The sequence below is a fragment of the Marmota marmota genome, unplaced genomic scaffold (assembly GCF_001458135.2).
Source record: "Marmota marmota marmota unplaced genomic scaffold, marMar, whole genome shotgun sequence".
Classification (NCBI taxonomy): Eukaryota; Metazoa; Chordata; class Mammalia; order Rodentia; family Sciuridae; genus Marmota; species Marmota marmota.
In genome coordinates, this window is record NW_026000229.1 from 1,778,495 (window position 1) to 1,798,934 (window position 20,440).

A 20,440-nucleotide genomic window follows, 5' to 3' on the forward strand; every position below is an offset into this window, starting at 1 on the left:
ACCAATAACTTCACTCCACTTCATGCTCCTGTTCATGTTGATGAATCCAGAAACAAGGAGGAGAGCATCAGAGAAACTCAACTTACTATTCTATATATTTTATGAACAAAACCATTGAAGAAACAGTTATCACACCCTTCCATGATTCTATGCGTGGTAGTTGAAAATATAAAATATTTTCTAAGAACTATTTGTGTTTTTTTTGGGGGGGTATAAAAAAGCAAAATTCCTAGTGGGTTTACTGTGTTGATATTGTGATATTTACATAATAAAGGACTGGTTTTCTGAGTGATTGTTACCAATGAAAACTAAAATGCAACTTTCAATCTTGATGAAAACTCATCGAATGAAGCGCACTTCATAGTTCAACCAAGAGAACATCTTTTCCTTTTTGACTTAGGATCCTTCTTCCCTGCCTTTACCAGTATTTTTCACCTTTACTGTTAATTGTTATGCTTTCGTTTCTTTTCCATGAGCAAGGGACACATCGGGCGGGCGTGCTTTGCTCCCAATAAGCCACGGAATCTTAGGAAGGCACAGAAGTTCAGCGACTTAGCACCACGTGTGGGATGGAAGGACGGTTTCGGCTAGCCATCTTAACCGTTTTACAATGGCGTCTCTAAACGAAGACTAAGGGCAGAGGCGGGAAACAGGAGGTCAGGGAGCGCTGGTGAGAAACTACCTCGTGTTGAAATGACAGGAGGAACGCCAACTCGGGAGCTTTCTCCACAAGTGTCAATCCCCATCCCCGGGACCTTTCCTCAGGCTCCCCGCAGGATGCCCAACCTCCCCTCCCCCACGGAGCCCCGCCCCCTTTGTGGCCTCAAATTCTGAGTCCATTCAAACCTGGCTGTCTTCCCTGCGCCTTGTCAAGCGTGTAATTTGGGAAACTCCTCCCCGCCGGGACCGTCTCAGAGGCACTACCAAAGGAAGCGCTTCGCTGCCCCCACCTCCGAGCGCGCGGCGGCCGCACACCGCGGAGAGCCTGCGGCCAGGCACCAGCGCCTGGCTCTGGTTCTTGGCTCCCGGTGGGGTGGGCGGCGCCGCGTGGGGACTAGAGACTGCGAGGCCAGGTTCCCCCGCCACCCGGCTGCGCACACCCGGCGCCAGAGCGCGGCGGGGTTGGCGCGCCGCGGTAGCCTGGCATTCAGTGTGCGCCCCGCGGAGCCGCGCGCACACCCGCCGGCCGTCGGGGGCGCGGCTAGCAGAGGGAGCAGACACCTGTCCCGCTGTAGTGGACCGGAGCCCTTGTCGCGCAGCAGCCAGCGGCAGCGGAGGCGACGAGCGAGGGAAGAGCTTGTGGAGACGAAGTCCACGCTCCGGAGTAAGCAGCCTTAGCCCGAGGCCTGGGACCCTACACCCCGAGCTCCAGGACACCATGGCCCCGAAGATGATCCTCCTCCTCTGCTTGTTCTCGGGCTTGCATGCACGGTAAGTTGCGCGGGGTCCCCAGCGTCCTCCGGAGGCCCGGAGCCTGGCGAGAGGGCGGCGGGGGGCTCTGTCTGCCGGCTCCGAGTCCGTGCTGCGCCTGGCCGTCGGCTAGGTTGCGGCACAGAGACAGGGAAGTCAGCCCGCACCTCACCTGTCCCATTTATCCCCAGAAAAGCCTTCTGCCTCTCCAGGCTGGGTGGCTGCAGCCCCTTTCAGCCGGAAATATGGAGACTCAGAAATAAATTGACTCTTTTTTCCTTTTTTAGGATCTGGTGGTTTTAAGGGGGTTTGATAAACAAGATTATATGGCATTGACCGCATCTATCTCCTTGTCTACCTCTTGTCTCCATCCCAAATGTTCCAGGGACTTATGCAGGCATTGACCGACATTCTCAATCAATTCCGTCATTCTGAAAATTTCCAGGACCCCAGGAATGGTGGTTTCCTGGCTGCCCGGTTTAGACCACACCAGCTAAGGGGTTTGGAGGGAAGTGGAGGGATTGGGGCCAGGTGGGCATCTTAGAGCTCTGCTTCTCTAAAAGTACACCCCTGCCAGATCCTGCAGACACTCAAAACATACACACTGCCCTTCTAGATCAGCCGCTTCTCACACATAAAAAAAGCATACACCTATCCCAATAAAGCAAGCATATTGACATTGCTATTAAATCTTCTAACTAGTAATATAAAAAATGATCTCCACTTAAATACCCTTAGTCTTCCTCCCAGAACATCAGTCAGCTAATGAGAGTTTAGAAACCCTCCAGGAAGAGATGGAAAGGGCTCAGGAGGGTAGATAGGTAGCAGGATCCAAAGGGTTAAGCCCTGTTGCTGTAAACACACTAGATATTCTGGGTATGGTTTAATCTGTCTCCAAGCCTGAATCTCTGGCTAGATCTTGCAGACTATCTTGCGCTTTGAAAATCAGTGCAGCTCCCTGATTCTTCCCCTACACTAACCCTAGGAATCACAGCACACCTCTATTCCCCAAACACTCTAATTGTGACATTTGTCCATTTCAGAGAATTGCAGAGCTTTCTGGTGGGTCACAAGTTCTGCAGCTTAGGAGGTCTTGCATTTGCATTCATATTTATGAAATAACAAGGAACTAGGAACACACATTAACAAATTCTACAAAATCGGAAGGGTACTTTTTTCTTTCTCTCTCTGATAAAAATGCGGGAAGAAAACCCTGGCCCTCTCCTTCAAACCACTGGTCTTTGCTGAGTTCTGTGTGTAAAAGGCAAACTCCACTGATGACTCATAGACAGCACTCTCAATGAGGCAGAGCACCCCTTGAACCTTTCAGACTAAGTTTCTTCCTTTATAAGTAGGGGACTGGTAAGACACATGGAAATGTGGTGTTTGCAGTCTTCTGTGCCTGGAGATAAGTCTGTTTGGAGGTAGATAGCATTGGGCACAACTTAAATGCCAAGAGTCACATCTACATGACCTTTCTATTGTCACCAATTCAAAGAAGTGACCTGTAGTTTAGCATTAGGTAATCCACTATTAGATCTATAGATGAACATTCTAGAATTGCCTATTTTCTTCATTATCCATTGTGCTCAGTAGGAAGATATCATAATATCTGATTGTTAGCAGCCAGGTTTCTGGGGATTCCCAAACACACATAAAATCTCTTAGGATTCTGAATCCTTTCATTTGGCCAAGGCAAATGTACTGCTGATTTTCATATGTTCTTTATCTGAATTCCCAGCCTGCTAGTCATGATTGCACATCATTTGGGGAAAAAAAGTCTAAATTTTATACTAATTTTATTGCATGCATCTCTCCTATGAAAAGGGCTTTTGTTCTTTGGGTTTTACAGACATGTAAAATAATCTGATGCCCTGTGTCATCTTTCAAAATAGCTATTAATTCTGAAAGTGTTCTCATTTACATTCTGGCATGCTTTCCTAGAGTTGAAGTTCTGTGATAAAAGATTCTGACCCCTGTGCTTGGTGTATCAGTAACTCTCTGAGTTTATGGGGGCTCCCCATCCAGCCCCTCGTTGGTAAATTTATTATACAGTAAAACACACTGAATCACACCTGGACATTGAGGATGCCTTAAGGATGCTTACCTACTTTCTGAGGTTAAGTAGCTCTTTTCAATGTCTAAAAATACTTCATACTTTGCCTCTATCTTTCTGGATGAAGAGAAGGTATATGGCATGAGAATAACATCTGAGCACTGAACAGTTGTGTGACAACAACAGTACATCATTGATTTATTTTTAAAGTGAATTTCAGTGATTTTTTTTTAAGATCCCACAATCCAAGTAACAAAATGTTCGTAAAGATAATATGTAACTCACTCAGAATTCAGAAAGACAGAAAAGTTCTGTTTTATCCACCTTGTAGATCCACTGAGGTGAGATTTGTTTTTTATCATAGCAGGAATTTTCCTGTGGGGCTGGGAGGTCTGGTTTGAGCAGTATAAGGCTTCATTTTCAGGATCAGGAGAAGCACAGTGCTTGCAGCTGAGGGGTCAAAGCCCTTCCCCCTGCCCGGACTATGCATTATGCCACTCAGCTTCAGAGTTGGAGGCCTGACTGTCCCTCCTGAAAGGGTGAGACAAAACATTTCTAGTTTCCCTTTCTCAGTTCCCCCACTTCCACTTGCCGTGGACACTAGGAAGAAGCTTATGCAATTTTAGGAAAACCCTCTCACCACCACTAGAGGGAGAATTAGACTCATTATAATACCTCTTATTGAAGTAGATCAAAGTAAATTTCAGAAACTAAAGCTGTGTATGTAATGAGGAGGAGCCGGTGAGTGTGCTCCATCTGTGTACATGTGACCAGTGAGGCAGTAGAAAATAGCAGAATCTAGAGACCATAATCTGGTTCTGTAGTGATGGGTAGTGGGGAAGGTGGCAGGGAGGAAAGGGAAAGAGAATAAAGGAGAGAGACATGGCCGAGGGAGAGAGGAATGCATGTGACTGAGTTGAAAGGTGTCCTGAGAATGTTGTGCATGATCCACCAGGAGAGTTACACCTCTTTCTACAGTCTTCAAACACCATCTACAGTCTCCAAACATCTTTCTACAGTCTCCAAATCTGAAATGATTTGCCAGATCCTGTGGGCAATGCTTGGCTTCCAGTTGTGTAAAACCACGCTTCATTTTGTTTTTGCAAGATGATAAAAATTTACGTTCCTTATATTGCCCCTGATAACACGAAAATCTTATAATAACATTTAACATTCTGTAATGCTATTTTTATTTTAAAAAATCAGTCTTATGAATGTTGACTTTTTTTTTTTTTTTTTGCACTGGGGATTGAACCCAGGGGCGCTTAACCACTCAGCCACTTCCACAATTCTTTTTATTTTGAAACAGTCTTGCTAAGTTGCTTAGGATCTTGCCTAGTTGCTGAGGCTGGCTTCGAACTTGTGATCCTCCTGCCTCAGCCTCCAGAATTACTGGGATTGCAGGTATGCACCATTGCTCCCAGTTTAGTCTATTCCTTACTGAATATATGTCCTAAATGTTATAAATTCTTATTGATGGTGAGTGTTCAGTGTGAATAAAAATCCACAGCAATTTATATTTTCTGTGGATGCTTTATTTTGACCTGTGGCAAATAGGTATTCAAGAAATACAATTACAGTTTAAGATCAGCCTAGAATGAATTCAAGAAGTCATTCTACAAGAAATGATATATATTCATTATCAGCATCTCATAAACATATTACAGTTGGCCCTTCATATCCAGGGATTCTGCATTTGACGATTCAATCAACTATGGATTGAATATATTGGAAAAAAAATTATCTCTGATAGACACATACAGATTTTTTTCTTGTCATTATTCTCTAAATAATATAGTGTCACAACTATATAAATAGCATTTATATTTTATTAACTTTAAGTCATTTAGAGATGATTTAAAATATCTGGAGATTATTGCAAATATGATGCTATTATATATGAGGGATTTGAGCATCCCCTTATTTTGATATCTGTAGGAGTCCTGCAGGATATAAGGAGAGACAACTGTTTTCATCCAGGTTTAGAGTATCTGAAAACTGCTCTGGTCTACCATATGGTTTAATACTCATAAAAGACTCATTTACATGCATATATACATTTTATGTATTACAGTATATACACATATGATTCTGAAGACTTTAGAAGGGTTGAACTTTAAAATGTTTATAATTTTCACTAATTTCATGTTCACTATAGATCATTTAGTCAGTTTTAAATATTCACTTCAGGAAACTCATCTCCCAGAGCCCAAGTGCCCTAATGTAGCATTGGTATTTTTGGTTCCTGGCTGAGAATATGAACAGAAATGAGCCTATACCCAGTCAGGACAAATCCACCTCAATGCAGTTTTCTTTTCTGTGTTTTGTTCTCTTGTGAAGGAGAAAATAGTCAAGGCACATACACTGACAAACTGGAAAGGAGGTGATTGGTTTGTTTTACAAGCTTTCCTGCCAGCCAGTGACAGTCCACCTGCAAGTAAATGCTGCTTCAGGGCAGAAGAGACTGTGCTTTCCAAGCCCAAATGGTTGTGTGGTTGAGATGGCTTCACTCACTAAGAAAACTTGCTTGTCATCTTGAGGCCTCTGAATTCAACTACTCTGTCGGTGTTTATCAGCTGGGAGAGGGAATCTCCATGTTCATCCCTGCAAAACAAGCAGAGACACCCAAGCATTCATTGGGATCCACTTATTGAGAACCCAAGATGTGGAAGACGTATTAAATTTTATTCCTAATGTCTCTGTAGCCTGCTGTTCAAGAAATGAATCAGTTTGTGTTTTACTTAAACATGTAAAATTGCCAGAGGATATTCACCAACCATTTTTCTGATTGTTGTCCCTGGCAAGAGTGCTGGTAAAGCAAGATACCTCAGAATGTCTGCATGCCTACCTCAAGCCCTAGATTCCAGTTTCCAAGAAAAGCATAGTCAGAACCAACTATTTTTAATGAGTCCCTTCTGCAAAATTTATTCTCACCTTCAAGTAGAATGAGATTTTGGTGGTGGGAAGTGGAGACAACATGATAAAGTGAACTCTGACAAATCCTGGAAGGTTAGTGCCTTGACCTTGGGAGCTTCTCAAGATGCATTCAAGGATGGCCCATTGCCTATTGACTATTCTGACATTAATTTACCTGTCACAGTGGCTGTAGTTTAACATGGACAGGGAATGGTCTTGTGACATGTAATGAAAACATTATGCCATATTAGTAGCAGTTGCATTTTTCCTGTTGAATTCTTTCTAATGTGTACTTCATTTTACTTTTTAAATTTTGTAGTTGATGTGAGTGGTTGGAATAAGGGAACTGGGAACTTTCTACCCATTTCAGTGGTACTTGTAAAGGATAAACTTAAGGCACTTCCTGCTGCTGTTTCTGCAACTTATATGTCACATTTTTGTGTTACTATTACAGGTCCAGAAAGGTGGAAGAGGATGAATATGAAGATTCTTCATCAAACCAAAAGTGGGTCTTGGCTCCAAAATCCCAAGACACTGATGTAACTCTTATTCTTAACAAATTGCTAAGAGAATATGATAAAAAGCTGAGGCCAGATATTGGAAGTGAGTATTGTTTGTTATTGCAATAGGAAACACTATTATGAAACTTTAAAGTTTTTATTTTTAAATAATTATACAATTTACAAAGTGTTGCAAAGATATCACAGAGGTTTTCTGTACTCATCACACAATTCCTAACTATAGTATAATAGTAAAACCAGAAGTTTAACATGGATCTGATGTGTCTATGTGTGGTTCTCTGTCATTTTATCACATATATATTTGTCTGATGACCATTGAAATTAAGATGCAGAACTAATTCATGACCACAAAGATTCCCTCTTGCTGTAACTTTATAGTCACACCTCCCTTCCTTCCTAAAATTCCTAACACAAGCCCCTATTTTGTTCTCCACTCTGATATTTTTGTCATCTGGTGAATGTTAAGTATATGGAGTCATTGACCTTTTGAGTTGGACTTTTTTTTTTTTTTTGGTGGTGCTGGGGATTGAACCCAGGGCTGTGTGCATGCAAGGCAAGCACTCTACCAACTGAGCTATATCCCCTGCCCCTGACTTTTCTTCATTCAGCAAAATAATTTTGAGATCCACTCAAGCAGTTTTGTGTATCAGTAATTTATTATAGTCATTGAATAGTTCTCTGTGGCATGGATGTACCATTGTTTGTTTATCCATTCATCAATTGAGGCACATTTTGGTTGTTTCTAGGTTTTGTCTATTATAAGTAAAATGATAGGTCCACATGTATGCAGATTTTTGTGTGGGCATAAGATTTTATTCTTTGTGATAAGGCCCAGGAGTATAATTGCTATGATTACTGTATTTTTTTCCAATTTATTCTCTTTTTTTTATTTTGTTCACTGAAAACTTTATTTTTTTATTATTGGTTGCTCAAGACAATACAATGATCTTGACATATCATACATTTGATTCATATAGAGGCAAAAAATACATACTTATGGGATTCCATATGATGTTTTGACACGTATTTTGTGTGATATTTAAATCAGGGTAAACTTAATCTCTTTAAATATTATATTTTTATGGTAAAAACATTCAAAATCCTTTGTTCTAGATGTTTGAAATAAATAGTATATACTTGTTATCTATAGTCACTCTGCTATGTAAAAGCACATGAGAACTTCTTATTCCTACCAGTTAAAACATAGAACATGTCCTTTCCCCATTTATCCCTCCATCCCACCTTCCCAGCTTCTGGTCACCCCCATTCTACTCTCAACTTCTATTTTCAAGGAACCCTCACATTCTTTTCCAAAGTGGTTGGACTGTTTTTCCATCCTTACCAGCAATATCTGAGGGATCCAACGTCTCTGTGTTCTTTCCAGCAGTTGGCATTGTCACCATTTTTTATTTTAGCTGCTGTATTAGATATGATATTTAATAGGTTAATATCCCATTGTGGTTCCCTAATTATTAGTGGAATTGAACTCTCTTTATGTGCTTATTTGTTGTGAGCACATCCTCTTGATTGAAATGTCTTTTCATGTTATTTGCCCTTTTAAAAGTTGGATTGTTTGGTTTTATTTATTTGTCTTTTTACTTTTGAGTATTGAGAGTTCTATTGAGACTTCCAGATATGAGTCCTTAGTCCTCTCTGTAGTTTGCCTTTTCATACTCTCAACAGGATCTTTCCTTCACAGAGGAAAGATTGTAATATTGATGACGAATCTAATTTCTTGATTTTCTGCTGATGGAGTATGCTTTTTAGACTAACGTCTAAGAACTCTTCGTGTAGCTATAGTTCCTAGGATTTTCTTGTAAAATTTTATCCTTTTCTGTTTTACATTGTAAATCATTACTGAAGTTAATTTTTATGTAAAATAAAGGTATGAGGTTTTGATCTATTATCTTCCCTCTGCCCCATGAATCTCCTGTTACTCCAGAAGCATTTGTTGAAAAGACTGTCCTTGTTGAATTGTTTTTAGGCAGTTGTCAAAAATCAGATGGCTTGATTAGTATGAGCTCTTTCTGTGTTCTCTATTTTGTTCTGTTTGTCTGTGTGTCTGCCACACTACTAGTACCCACAGTTTTGATTACTGCAGCTGTACAATATGTTTTGAAATTGGATAGAGTAATTTATTCTCTTTATTCCTCTTTTCAATATTATTTTAACTCTTATAGTACATTTGCTTTTCCATATAAATCTTAGAATAACTTTGTTTGTATCTACAAAAAATCTTGCTGGTACTTTGGTGAGAATTGTGTTGAAACTTTGCATGTCAATTTGAAAAGAACTGGACAGCTTTACTGTGTTGAGTCTTCTAATCTATGAACATAATCTGTCTCCATTTATTTACATCATCTTTAACTTCTTATATCAGTGGTTAACATGAGTTCTAAAATATTTTATTAGATCATACCAAAGTATTTTATTTTTTAGAGTGATTGTAAGTGGTACTGTATTTTCAAATTGTATTTTTCCTCTGTTCATTGCAGGTATACAGGAATGCAATTATTTTTGTGTGTGTTGATATTGTATCTTCTGACTTGCTGAAGTTTAGGAGTTTTGCTAGTTTTAGGATTTTTTTTCTGAAGATTTCCTTAGGGTTTTCTATGTATACAATCATGTCATCTGCAAATAAGAAGTTTATTTCTTGTTTCTCCATATGTATGTGCTTTATTTCCTTTTCTTGCTGACTTACACTGGCTAGAACTTCCAGCACTATGATAAATAGCACTGAGGTGAGGGGACATTCTTGTTGTTTTCTAGATCTTAGGAGCAAAGTGTAAGTATTTCAACACTAAATAAGATATCAGCTGGAGGTATTTTGTATATGTTCTTTGTCCAATTGAAAAATTTTCCTAAATAACTAGTTTTCTGACTTATTTATCTATTTAATCATGAATGAGTATTGAAATTTGCCAAGTGCTTTTACTGTATCAATTGAAAGAATCATGTATTTTTTTTTCTCCTTTGGCCTGTTAACAGGGTGGATAGTATTGATTGATTTTTTTTTCCAGTACATGACCAGTATTACATACCCGGAATAAACTCGGTCATGTTATTTAGTCATACTGTTTTAAAAAAATTCTTTTCATTCTTTGCTGAATTATTGTTTGCAAATACTTGCTAATACTTGATTAAGAATTTTTGCATTTCTGTTCATGAGGGACTTTGGTCTATAGGTTTCATTGTTCTTTTGTTTTTTTAAACTGGTTTTGGTGCCAGGCAATACCAGCTTCATAAAATATGTATGGAAGTACTCCCTCACCTTCTGTTTTTTGGAACATATTTTGTGTCATGTAAGGGTTTGTGTTACTTCCTCAAATGTTTGATAGACTGCTCCAATGATACATTCTGGGCCAGGAAATGCCTTCTCTGGGAGCATTTTCCATTACAAATTTATTTCAATAATGAGTTTATTCAAATGATCAATTTCATATTGGGTTAAGTTGCAGTAGTTTGTGCTTTACAAGGAATTGGTCAATTTCTTTGAAGTGGTCAAGTTTGTGTGTAAATGTCTGCTGGGCATATTATGACCTCCTGTTTTATTTGTAATCTTGGTACTTTGCATCATCTTTTCTCATTTTTTCTACAAGCTTATTACACTGACCTTTCCAAAGAATCAACTTTTTGTTTCAGTATTTTTCTGTTGTTTTAATGTTCCCATTTAATTAAATTTTGCTCTTTTTATTATTTTCTTTCTTCTGCTTGCTTGGTCTTCTACTTGATTTGGAACTTAGATTCTTGATTTGAGACATTCTTTTCTTTTGTAAGTGTTGGTTCTCTAAACTGTCCCCTAAGCATTTTTCAACTTCATTCCAGAAATTTTGATTTCTTGTATTTTTATTCTTATTTATTTCAATGTATTTTTAAAAATTTCCCAAGATTTTTGTCCCTTAACACATAGATTACTTAGAAACAATTTTTTTTTTCAAAATTTTGGAATTATCTTGTTTTCTGTTATTGATTTCTATTTCGATTCCATTTTGATTCAATAACATACTCTAAATAAAAGCTCATTTTTTTCAACCTGTTAATATATAATTTATAGCCCAGGATATGATCAATCTTGGTGAATGTTCTAGAGTACTTGAAAAGTGTTAAGTTCTTCTGTGTCTTTGTTTATTTTCTGCCTCATTTTCTATTGTTTGTTTTGATAGATTAACACTTGTTTGATTGAAAAATACTTTCTAATTCAAAATAAGAATACTGTGTTTGGCTGTAAGAAAATTGGTGCACACAAGCAGGTATAGCTCTACATCGTCTTCATGAGAGTAGTGAGAAACATGGGGATTGCAAGATATGTTCTATTTTTCATAGGATGCTCCCAGTCTGCGGTTTGTTTCTTCTTCTCCATGGTGCTTTATTTCATTTACAGCACATAAGCTTGCCAATGTTCATACTATATAGCCACACCATCCTTCCAATTTTCTAAGCCCAGGACTCCAATTTACCTATAACAAGACCTAGAATTACCCTGACTCCAAAAGGCATAAAATTTCAAAGTCATTGTGGGTAGTGTGGGGAGAGTTTAAGAATGTATGCAAATTATAGTAAACACTGGATAAGTCATAATGTCTTTCTGTGCCTCAGTTCCCTCTGTTGTACAATGAATGAGAGGTACTAAATTACTCCTCACCTTCCTTCCAGCTTTAAAACATTTATTTAGTGAGTGGTACATCTAAATTCCCATTATAGAAGGTTCATAAATTCAATTGTCATCAGTTTTTCCCATAAAAATCATAAAGGAAGTCTATCCAGTGTGAAAAGTGTGCAGCTATTATTCATTCACATAGATGAGATGATTTAGAGAATGTTACTAATTTCATCACTGTTTGTCAGACAATATACTTGACATTAGAACAAACCTGAGCAAGAAACACTCTTCATTTGTGGGCAAGTTTAGTCTAGTTGGTACTCTGCTCTTTGTGTGCTAGGATGCAGTGAAGTGCCTTACATTCATATTCTGAGGTGGGAAAATTGGACATGGGAAGAAAACGAGTGAGCTCAGCTTCCAACACTGATCTCTCTGACTGCAGCAAGATCACTTATCCACTGCACTATTTATAGAATACACAAGGCAAGCCTATTAAGAAACAGGGTAACCCCCAACTCGACACACAGAGGAAAACTTGGAAGGAGATTACTAAGGTTCTTAAAGATGAAATAGGCAAGCAGAATTCATAATTCTAGAGATTTTATGGCCATCTTCCTTTATCCACTCAATATATTCCAAGACCCTTTACTACTGGATTCCTGAAATTTCATGTGGTACTAAACCCTACACATACTATGCTTTTTCTTCTAAATACCTACCTATGGTAAAATTCACTTTATAAGTTAGGCACAATAACAACAATAACTAATATTAAAATTATTATAATGATATATTGGAATAAAAGTTACATTAATGTAGTCTCTGTTTTTCTTTCTTAAAAATAATCTTACTATACTGTACTCACCTATTTTTGGACAGTCCTTGACCACAAGAAGGCAAGATAATGGAAGACCATGGTATTTTCTCAATGTGCACATGAAGAATTGTGAATTTTCCAAATAAAACAGCATCCATATCCAAATAACATGCTGTCACTTGGTTCTTGTAATTCATTGTTACATATGAGAAGGGACTTGTGCTTTCTGAGTGAAAGAGATTTTAAAAGAACAATTAAATATAAATCCATAAAGCATGCTGTTGCTGTTTGGTTTCCTGACTTTAAAGTGCCACCATGCACATTGTCATGGTCCTTGGGGCAGCAGAGTGCCTGAAGAAAGCTCATCATCACTGAGTCCTCTCAAAATACGTCTTCCTATCTTGTTTGAATGCTAGTGTCTGATTAACAGAACCCAACAACTTGCAGATATTCAATTAGAGAACAATAATAGCCAAAAAACAGGTCTCTTGGTGAAGGAATTAGACACCATTTTTTTTTTATAACTCAGAAGAGCTGTGCTTTAAGGCAAACTTCCCATAAATATCTGAATTCCTTTTCTCATGATTTTTTTCAAATCAAGTTTATTTGCTCTAACCATCATGCTTTCTCATCAAGGTACCATGAACTTATATTTACATAATGTGCTCAAATTGATTTATCATTAGTTTATGGTAATTACCAGTTTATTTGCTCATCTCCCTTATCATTATTTGCTCCATCAGGTAGTCATCCAATGTGTCCTGAACATTGTCTCTGCCCCAAGCCCTATACTGGGCCTGGGACAGTGGGGAAGCTGGGTAGTAACCTGGATGCTTTCTGCACTTGTGTTCTTCTTTTAGTGTACGAAGGGGGGGGGGCTCTACAAAGAGTGCTTAGGAGTAGATACTGGCGCTCCCACTTTGGAGTCAGTTAAGTCTGTTTAATTTGAAACCCTTGAAAATTCTACTTTGCTTCTAGGATAAAGTCCAAGTCCCTTAATGATGCAAAGAAGCAAGCTATTATCTGGCTCTTCCTGGCTTCTGCACTTCCATTTCCAGACAGTCTGAATCACATGTTCTGGTGTGTAGGCACACCAAACTTGTTTCCCTCATCTGGACCCTCAATGTTGTTGTTGTCTGGCCTGTGTCTCACACTTCTTCACTGAGCTCTCTTGTACCTTTTTTTTTTTAAGCCTTGCTGTCATCTCCTAGGCGGATTCTTCCTTCAAAACCTGTCCCCCGCTTACCTCCCCACTGGGTACATCAAGAGGCAGTCACTCCCTTGTTTCTTCTACCATTCTTTCCTCATTTTTACAAGAGGGTGAACAAAGTTAGAAGTGCTCCTTTGAGGATGATATGATGTGGTGTGATCACAGAACTTGTTTCTACAACATTATTACTTACTTTCTAAAATTCCCAGCCAAGAATTTGTCCTTGTGTTTTTTGAGGACACAGTTCCCACTTCCTAATTATTAATGCATTTGTATACATTGCCACATCCCGACATATGTAGTCCAATGCCAGCCCCAAGGTCCAACATCAGGAAGTACGTTAAATGTCTCATCACTGTTATTGTTAACAATAAATAGAAGGAATTGTGCAGTTTCATTGATGTTGCCTGGAAGTAATGTATCTGCGTGGAAGCCTCTAATGAGTTTTTATATTACAAATTGTGATCATTATGTTTTAAAAATACTTGCTACTTTCCTAGCTATTCTATCTCCTCAACCAACTTCTAAATTATGGATGTATCTGTTTCAGTTCCCTTCCTTTAGTTATCCATCATTTTAAGTAATGCTAAAGCCATGTCCTTTAACTGGTTCAGGGTCATGCAGGGTGTCATTTGTCTATAGAGCAGATCTTGTCATGTGAGCTGGGAAAGGCTGATGGAGAAAAAAACCTTTTAATAAAAGAATTGCAGAAAATCAGAGAATTTCTTTCTCTTCTGATTTCAAGAAACCACTTTCCTGTATACAGATTATTAGAGAATACAAATTCCTTCCCTATTATCTGGACAGTCTGTGCCAAATACATCATGTTCAGAAAAATGATCAATTATGTATTTGTTTTTAAAGGTGAATGGATAATGCTCTGAGGAGATATGGACAATGTGTAGAAGTGAATGACAGTTTTGCTTAATTCAGGCTGAACATCTGAATAATCTTCTCTTGGCCATGTCCGTGGATATGTCCATGGACAGAAGACTTGGGTGTTTGCATATCTGCACTTCTTTCCTGGGCTTTTCTAAAGTGTATCTTCCCAGAATAGTTAAAATTTCTAAATACAAAATGAAGAAATATCCTATATAGGAGGAAGCTCTTTGCGTGTGTGAGGAGTTGAGGTGCTCTGGGGGTACGCACCTACCCCATCTGAATCAGAACACTGGAGGGAGATGCCCTTCAGGACTGCTTTTCTTTAGGCTTGCCAATGCTGGACATGACACCCAGGTATTTGCTCAGGGGAACTGAGGTGACACAGCTACATCCCAACTGGGAAGATCAGCAGAAGCTCCTGCCCACAGCACAGTTGTATTCCTGGAAGGGAAAGGGTTAAGAGAAAATGACCAAATAATGGTGCCATGATACCCAAGTAGGTCAGGAGTGAGTTTTGTTGCAGATAATGTATTTTAAAGCAGCTCAAATAAATAAAAAGTGGTCCTTAAACTATGATTAACAGAAATTAGTTGATACATAGAAAGTGTAAAAATTTATGGGGCATCATGTGTTTTTTGGTACATGACTGTATTGCAAAATGTTCAGATCAGGGTAAGCAGATTTATCTCCTGAAACATTTATTTCTTTGTGGAGAAAATGTTCAAAATCCTTTTTAGGTGTTTGAAATGTATGGTACATTACTGCTATCTCTAGTTACCCTGCTGTGCAATAGTAAACCAGAATTTATTTCTCTTTAACTGTAACTTAGTTCACATTGACCTCTCCCCATCCTTCCTACCACCATCTCTGGTAACTACTATTCCACTCTCAACTTCTATGAGATCAATGTTTTTTGATTCCAAGTATGAGTGAGAGATAGTTTTCAACAATTTTTTATGCAGCTCTTTGATATCTTTCAGTGAAAAATTATAAGCATAGTGGAGCTGCCATCAACTCTAAGCTGAACACTTCAGAAATACTGGTCACAGATGTAATCTCTCTGAGAGAGAACTGGATTAGCCAGTGAAAAAAAGAGAAAGCCACCCTTCCCTGCTCTTTCTGAGCTGATCCTGGTGTGTGTAAATGGAACACTCCTGTCATGTCCTGCCACCAGGTTTTGAGAGTGTCGGTTGGGATAATTCATTTGAGAGAATTCTGAAATGTGTAAAAAGAGAGCTGTGCAGAGAATCAAATGTTTTATTAAGTTTTATGATTGATCATGGATGTAGACCACTGTCCTTCATTATTACTCTTTTCATATTGTAAAAAAAACAGGAGGACCTGGAGTGGACCTGAGTGTTAGAACACTTGCCTAGCATGCATGAAGCCCTGAGTTTGATCCCCAGCATGGGGGGTGGGGAAGGATGGGAGAAAAATAGGTAAACCAATGTTTTTATTCAAAAGAATGAAGGACAAATACAAATGAAGTGTAAGGGCTTGTATGTTTGAGGAAAAGGGAGTTTGAAGGTAGAGCACTAGATATTTTAGTGTCCCTGCATCCACTGGCACTGATGGCTCACAACCAGTTGCCCAGGCTTGTTGCTGACTGTGGGATGACCTTATAGCTAGCTCAAGTCCAACGTGCCTGTCCTTTTTCCATGCACATCAGGTAACCATGCCAATCTGTACATATAGTTTAGCCTGGTTAGTCTTCCCTTAAAATGCACAGCCTACCATACGGCCGGGTGAGTTGTCATTTTCTAGCAATTACTGTATATCCAGAAAATAATTCAAATGTATTCACTCCACTCTCAGAACAGATGTAGGAGGAGAGGAAACAGACATTCTTAATTGCTGTGCTTGAAGTAAAAGCTATTACTGTAGAGTTAGTTAACTGATTCTCCCACAAAGTTAATTCAAATGCATAGGGGAGGTGGAGAATCAATTTTATGGAGAAATTATAACTGTCATCTCTATGAGAGACTAATTAGGCATCTTCAGGCCGCTGGGTTAAGACCTCAGCTACATACCTGTTGGCAGGTGACCTTTCTTTGTGCATTCCCCATGGTATGGGGCAAGGGTCCTTCAAACACACCTTAGCATTTAGGATTTTGCCATGGTACTCTTATCTAGGTTGAATCCTGTGCATTAGAGCCCATCCAACAGTTCAGTTCATTAATCATTTGTGTTAGGATTTTTTTCTTATAGGGAATGTATAATGAGAACTCATTGCATAAGTAATTTGTTTTTTCCTTATATGTGATTTGGCAAACCACTCTAGTCACATGTTCCTAGGTATAATCTAGTGACTGGCCTTGATTTGAACATTCCATTCTGTTTATAGAATAACAGATGATATATTTTTTGTTTGTTCATGACTAGTCCAGGAATTGAGCAAAATAGCTTCATGTGGATTAGACAGCATTTTAGGGAGAAAGAGTCCATGGGCTTTGCCACCAGTTACCAGCAGATTCACAGTGAGAACCCCATTTAGGTTTGTCTCTAAAGGGATAATTAAACCTGCATCCAAGCCCCACTGTAAGAATTACAAGTAATCACTCCCATCCCAGGGTGCGGTTGAGGCCACTTTGGGTATCCACCTTCTGTTATTCCCAGACCCACACTATTTTGGCTCCTCTTTCAGTTTGGTTCATGAGAGCTGGAAGAGAGCCCTTAGATTGCTCTGCCATCATAAAAGCTTTGTCTAAGCTTGAGACTTCTGTTCACCTGCCTTTCATCACTCTACAATTAACATCTGGATTCACAATATTTTCCAGATCCCTTTAGAAAGCATTACAATGCACACAGGCACAAATTACAGTGTAGAAACAAAGAATATAGTTTCCTACATTATTGTGCTATGAAGGGATTCTAAAGGAATTTTAGTTTAGCAGCTTACAGATCTGGCACAGCACCAGAATTGCCTGGAGAGGTTTGTATGGGTACCAGTCAACAGATGAATGGAGAAAGAAAATGTGATGTAGATACACAACGGAATAGTGTTCAGCTATAAAGAATTATGAAATCATACCATTGATAAGAAAATGAATGGTGTTGGGGATCATCGTGTTAAGTGAAATAAACCAGACTCATAAAGACAAGCATCATAGGTTTTATCACATATGTGGAGTCTAGGAGAGAAAAGAAGAAAACATGAAAATATAAAGTAAACTATTGGAGAAAAGGAAGAACAGGTAGAGGATAAGGGAAGGGAAGGTGAATGGGGGATGGATATGATTAAAATATGTTGTAAATACTTATGATTATGCCAGGAAAAAACATTTTTCTATATAATGTGCACTAATGAAAAAAAGTGCTTTTTAAAATACAGAAGCCAGCACACAAACCCTCAGACTACGTGTTATTTTTCTGTTTTCTAGTTCATTGATTTCTACTTGGATCTGTATTATCACTTCTGTATATTTTTCATTTAATTTACTATTTTTATGTTTTTTTGCACATTCTAAGCTCTTGTTCATTTGTTTTTTTAAAGTTTATTTATTTATTCTAATTTTATACATAGCAGCAGAATGCATTTCAATTCATAGTACACATACAGAGCACAATTTTTCATGTCTCTGGTTCTATACAAAGTAGAGTCACACCATTCGTGTCTTCATACATGTACTCAGGGTAATGATGTCCATCTCATTCCATTGTATTTCCTACCCCATGACCCCTCCCTTTCCCTCTCTTCCCTTTGTACCATCTAAAGTTTTTCCATTCCTCCCATGTCCTCCCCACCACATCCCCATTATGGATCAGCATCCACATATCAGAGAAAACATTCAGCATTTGTTCTTTTGGGATTGGTTAACTTCACTTAGCATAATATTCTCCAACTTTATCCATTTACCAGCAGATTCCATGATTTTATTCTCTTTTAATGCTGAATAATATACCATTGTGTATGTATACCAAATTTTTTTATCCATTCATCTACTGAAGGGCATCTAGGCTGTTTCCCCAATTTAGTTATTGCGAATTGTGCTGTTATAAACATTGATTTGCTGTGTCCCTGTAGTATGCTGTTTTTAAGTCTTTTGGGTATAAACTGAGGATTGAGATAGCTGGGTCAAATAATGGTTCCATTCCAAGTCTTCCAAGGAATCTTCATATTTATTTCCATGTTGGTTGTACCAATTCGCAGTCCCACCAGCAATGTATGAGTGTGCCTTTTCCCTCATATCCTCACCAAAACTTATTATTGTTTGTCTTCATAATAGCTGCCATTATGACTAGAGTGAGATGAATTCTTAGAGTAGTTTTGATTTGCGTTTCTCTAATTGCTAGATATGTTGAACATTTTTTTCATATATTTGTTGATTGACTGTGTATCATCTTCTCAGAAGTGTCTGTTAGTTCCTTAGCCCATTTATTATTTGGGTTATTTGTTTTTTTTGTATTAAGATTTTTGACTTTTTTATATATCTTAGAGATTAGTACTCTATCTGATGTGTGTTTGTGATAAAAATTTGCTCCCATTCTGTAGGCTCTCTATTCACCTCACTGATGTTTCTTTTGCTGAGAAGAAGCTTTTTAGTTTAAATCCATCCAATTTATTGATTTTTGATTTTATTTCTTGTGCTGTAGGAATCATATTAAGGAAGTCAGGGCCTAATCTGACATGATGAAAATTTGGGCCTACTTTGTCTTCTATTAGGTGCAGGGTCTCTGGTTTAATTTCTAGGTCCTTAATCTACTATGAGTTGAGTTTTGTGCATGGTGAGAGATCAGGGCTTAATTTCATTTTGCTGCATATGGATTTCCAGTTTTCCCAGTATCATTTGTTGAAGAGGCTATTTTTTCTCCAAAATATGTTTTTGGTGCCTTTGTCTAATAAGAGATGACTGTATTTATGTAGGTATGTCTCTGTGTCCTCTATTCTGTAACATTGGTCTACAAGTCTATTTTGGTGCAAATATCATGCTCTTTTTGTTATTATTGCTTTATAGTTTATTTTCAAGTCTGGAATAATGATGCTACCTGCTTCACTCTTCTTGCTAAGGATTTCTTTGGCTATTCTGTGTCTCTTATTTTTCCAGATAAATTTCATAATTGTTTTTTTCCATTTATATGAGGAATGTCATTAGAATTTTGATTGGAATTGCATGAAATCTGCATAGTGCTTTTGGAAGTATGGTCATTTTGTAAATACTATTTCTGCCTATCCAAGAATAAGGGAGATCTTTCCATCTTCAAAGGTCTCCTTTAATTTCTTTCTTTAGCATTCTATAGCTTTCATTGTAGAGGTCTTTTACCTCTTTCATTAAGTTGATTCCCAAGTTTTTTTTGAGGCTATTGTAAAATGGGTAGTTTTCCTAGATTCTCTTTCAGAGAACTTGTCACTGATGTACAGAAATGCCTTTGATTTATGGGTATTGATTTTATATCCTGCTATTTTGCCAAATTCACTTATTAGTTCTAGAAGTTTTCTGGTGGAATTTTTTGGATCCTCTAGGTATAGAATCATGTCGTTGGCAAATAGTGATAGTTTGAGTTCTTTATTTTCCTGTCCATATCCCTTTAGTTTCTTTTATCTGTCTAATTGCTCTGGCTAGAGTTTCAAGAACTATGTTAAGTAGAAGTGGTCAAAGAGGGCATCCCTGTCTTGTTCCAGTTTTTAGAGGGAATGCTTTCAATTTTTTTCTCCACTTAGAATGATGTTGGTCTTGGCTTAGCATAGGTAGCTTTTACAATGTTGAGATATGTTCCTGCTATTTCTAGTGTTTTGAACATGAAGGGGTGTTGTATTTTGTTTAATTCTTTTTCTGCATCTATTGAGCTGACCATATGATTCTTATCTTTAAGTCTACTGATGTGTTGAATTACATTTATTGGTTTCTGTATGTTGAACCAACCTTCCATCCCTGGGATGAACCCACTTGATCATGGTACCCTATCTTTTTAATATTTTTTTTTGTATTCAATTGCCAGAATTTTATTGAGAATTTTTGCATCTATGTTCATTAGAGATATTGGGCTGAAGTTTTGTTTCTTTGATGTGTCTTTGTCTGTTTTTGGAATC

The 20,440-nt window shown here is 38.1% G+C and overlaps 1 protein-coding gene across 1 annotated transcript in view; it reads left to right on the forward strand.

Annotated features, from left to right (window-relative positions):
* Positions 1–927: 927 nt before the first annotated feature.
* Gabrg3 (gamma-aminobutyric acid type A receptor subunit gamma3) overlaps positions 928–20,440 on the forward strand; it is a 598,523-nt gene continuing 579,010 nt past the window's right edge. Inside the window, exons 1-2 of the mRNA XM_015480324.2 lie at positions 928–1,431; positions 6,837–6,985. Of these exons, the coding sequence (XP_015335810.1) occupies positions 1,379–1,431; positions 6,837–6,985 (202 nt within the window). The 5' untranslated portion in view covers positions 928–1,378. The remainder of the gene's footprint in view (positions 1,432–6,836; positions 6,986–20,440) is intronic.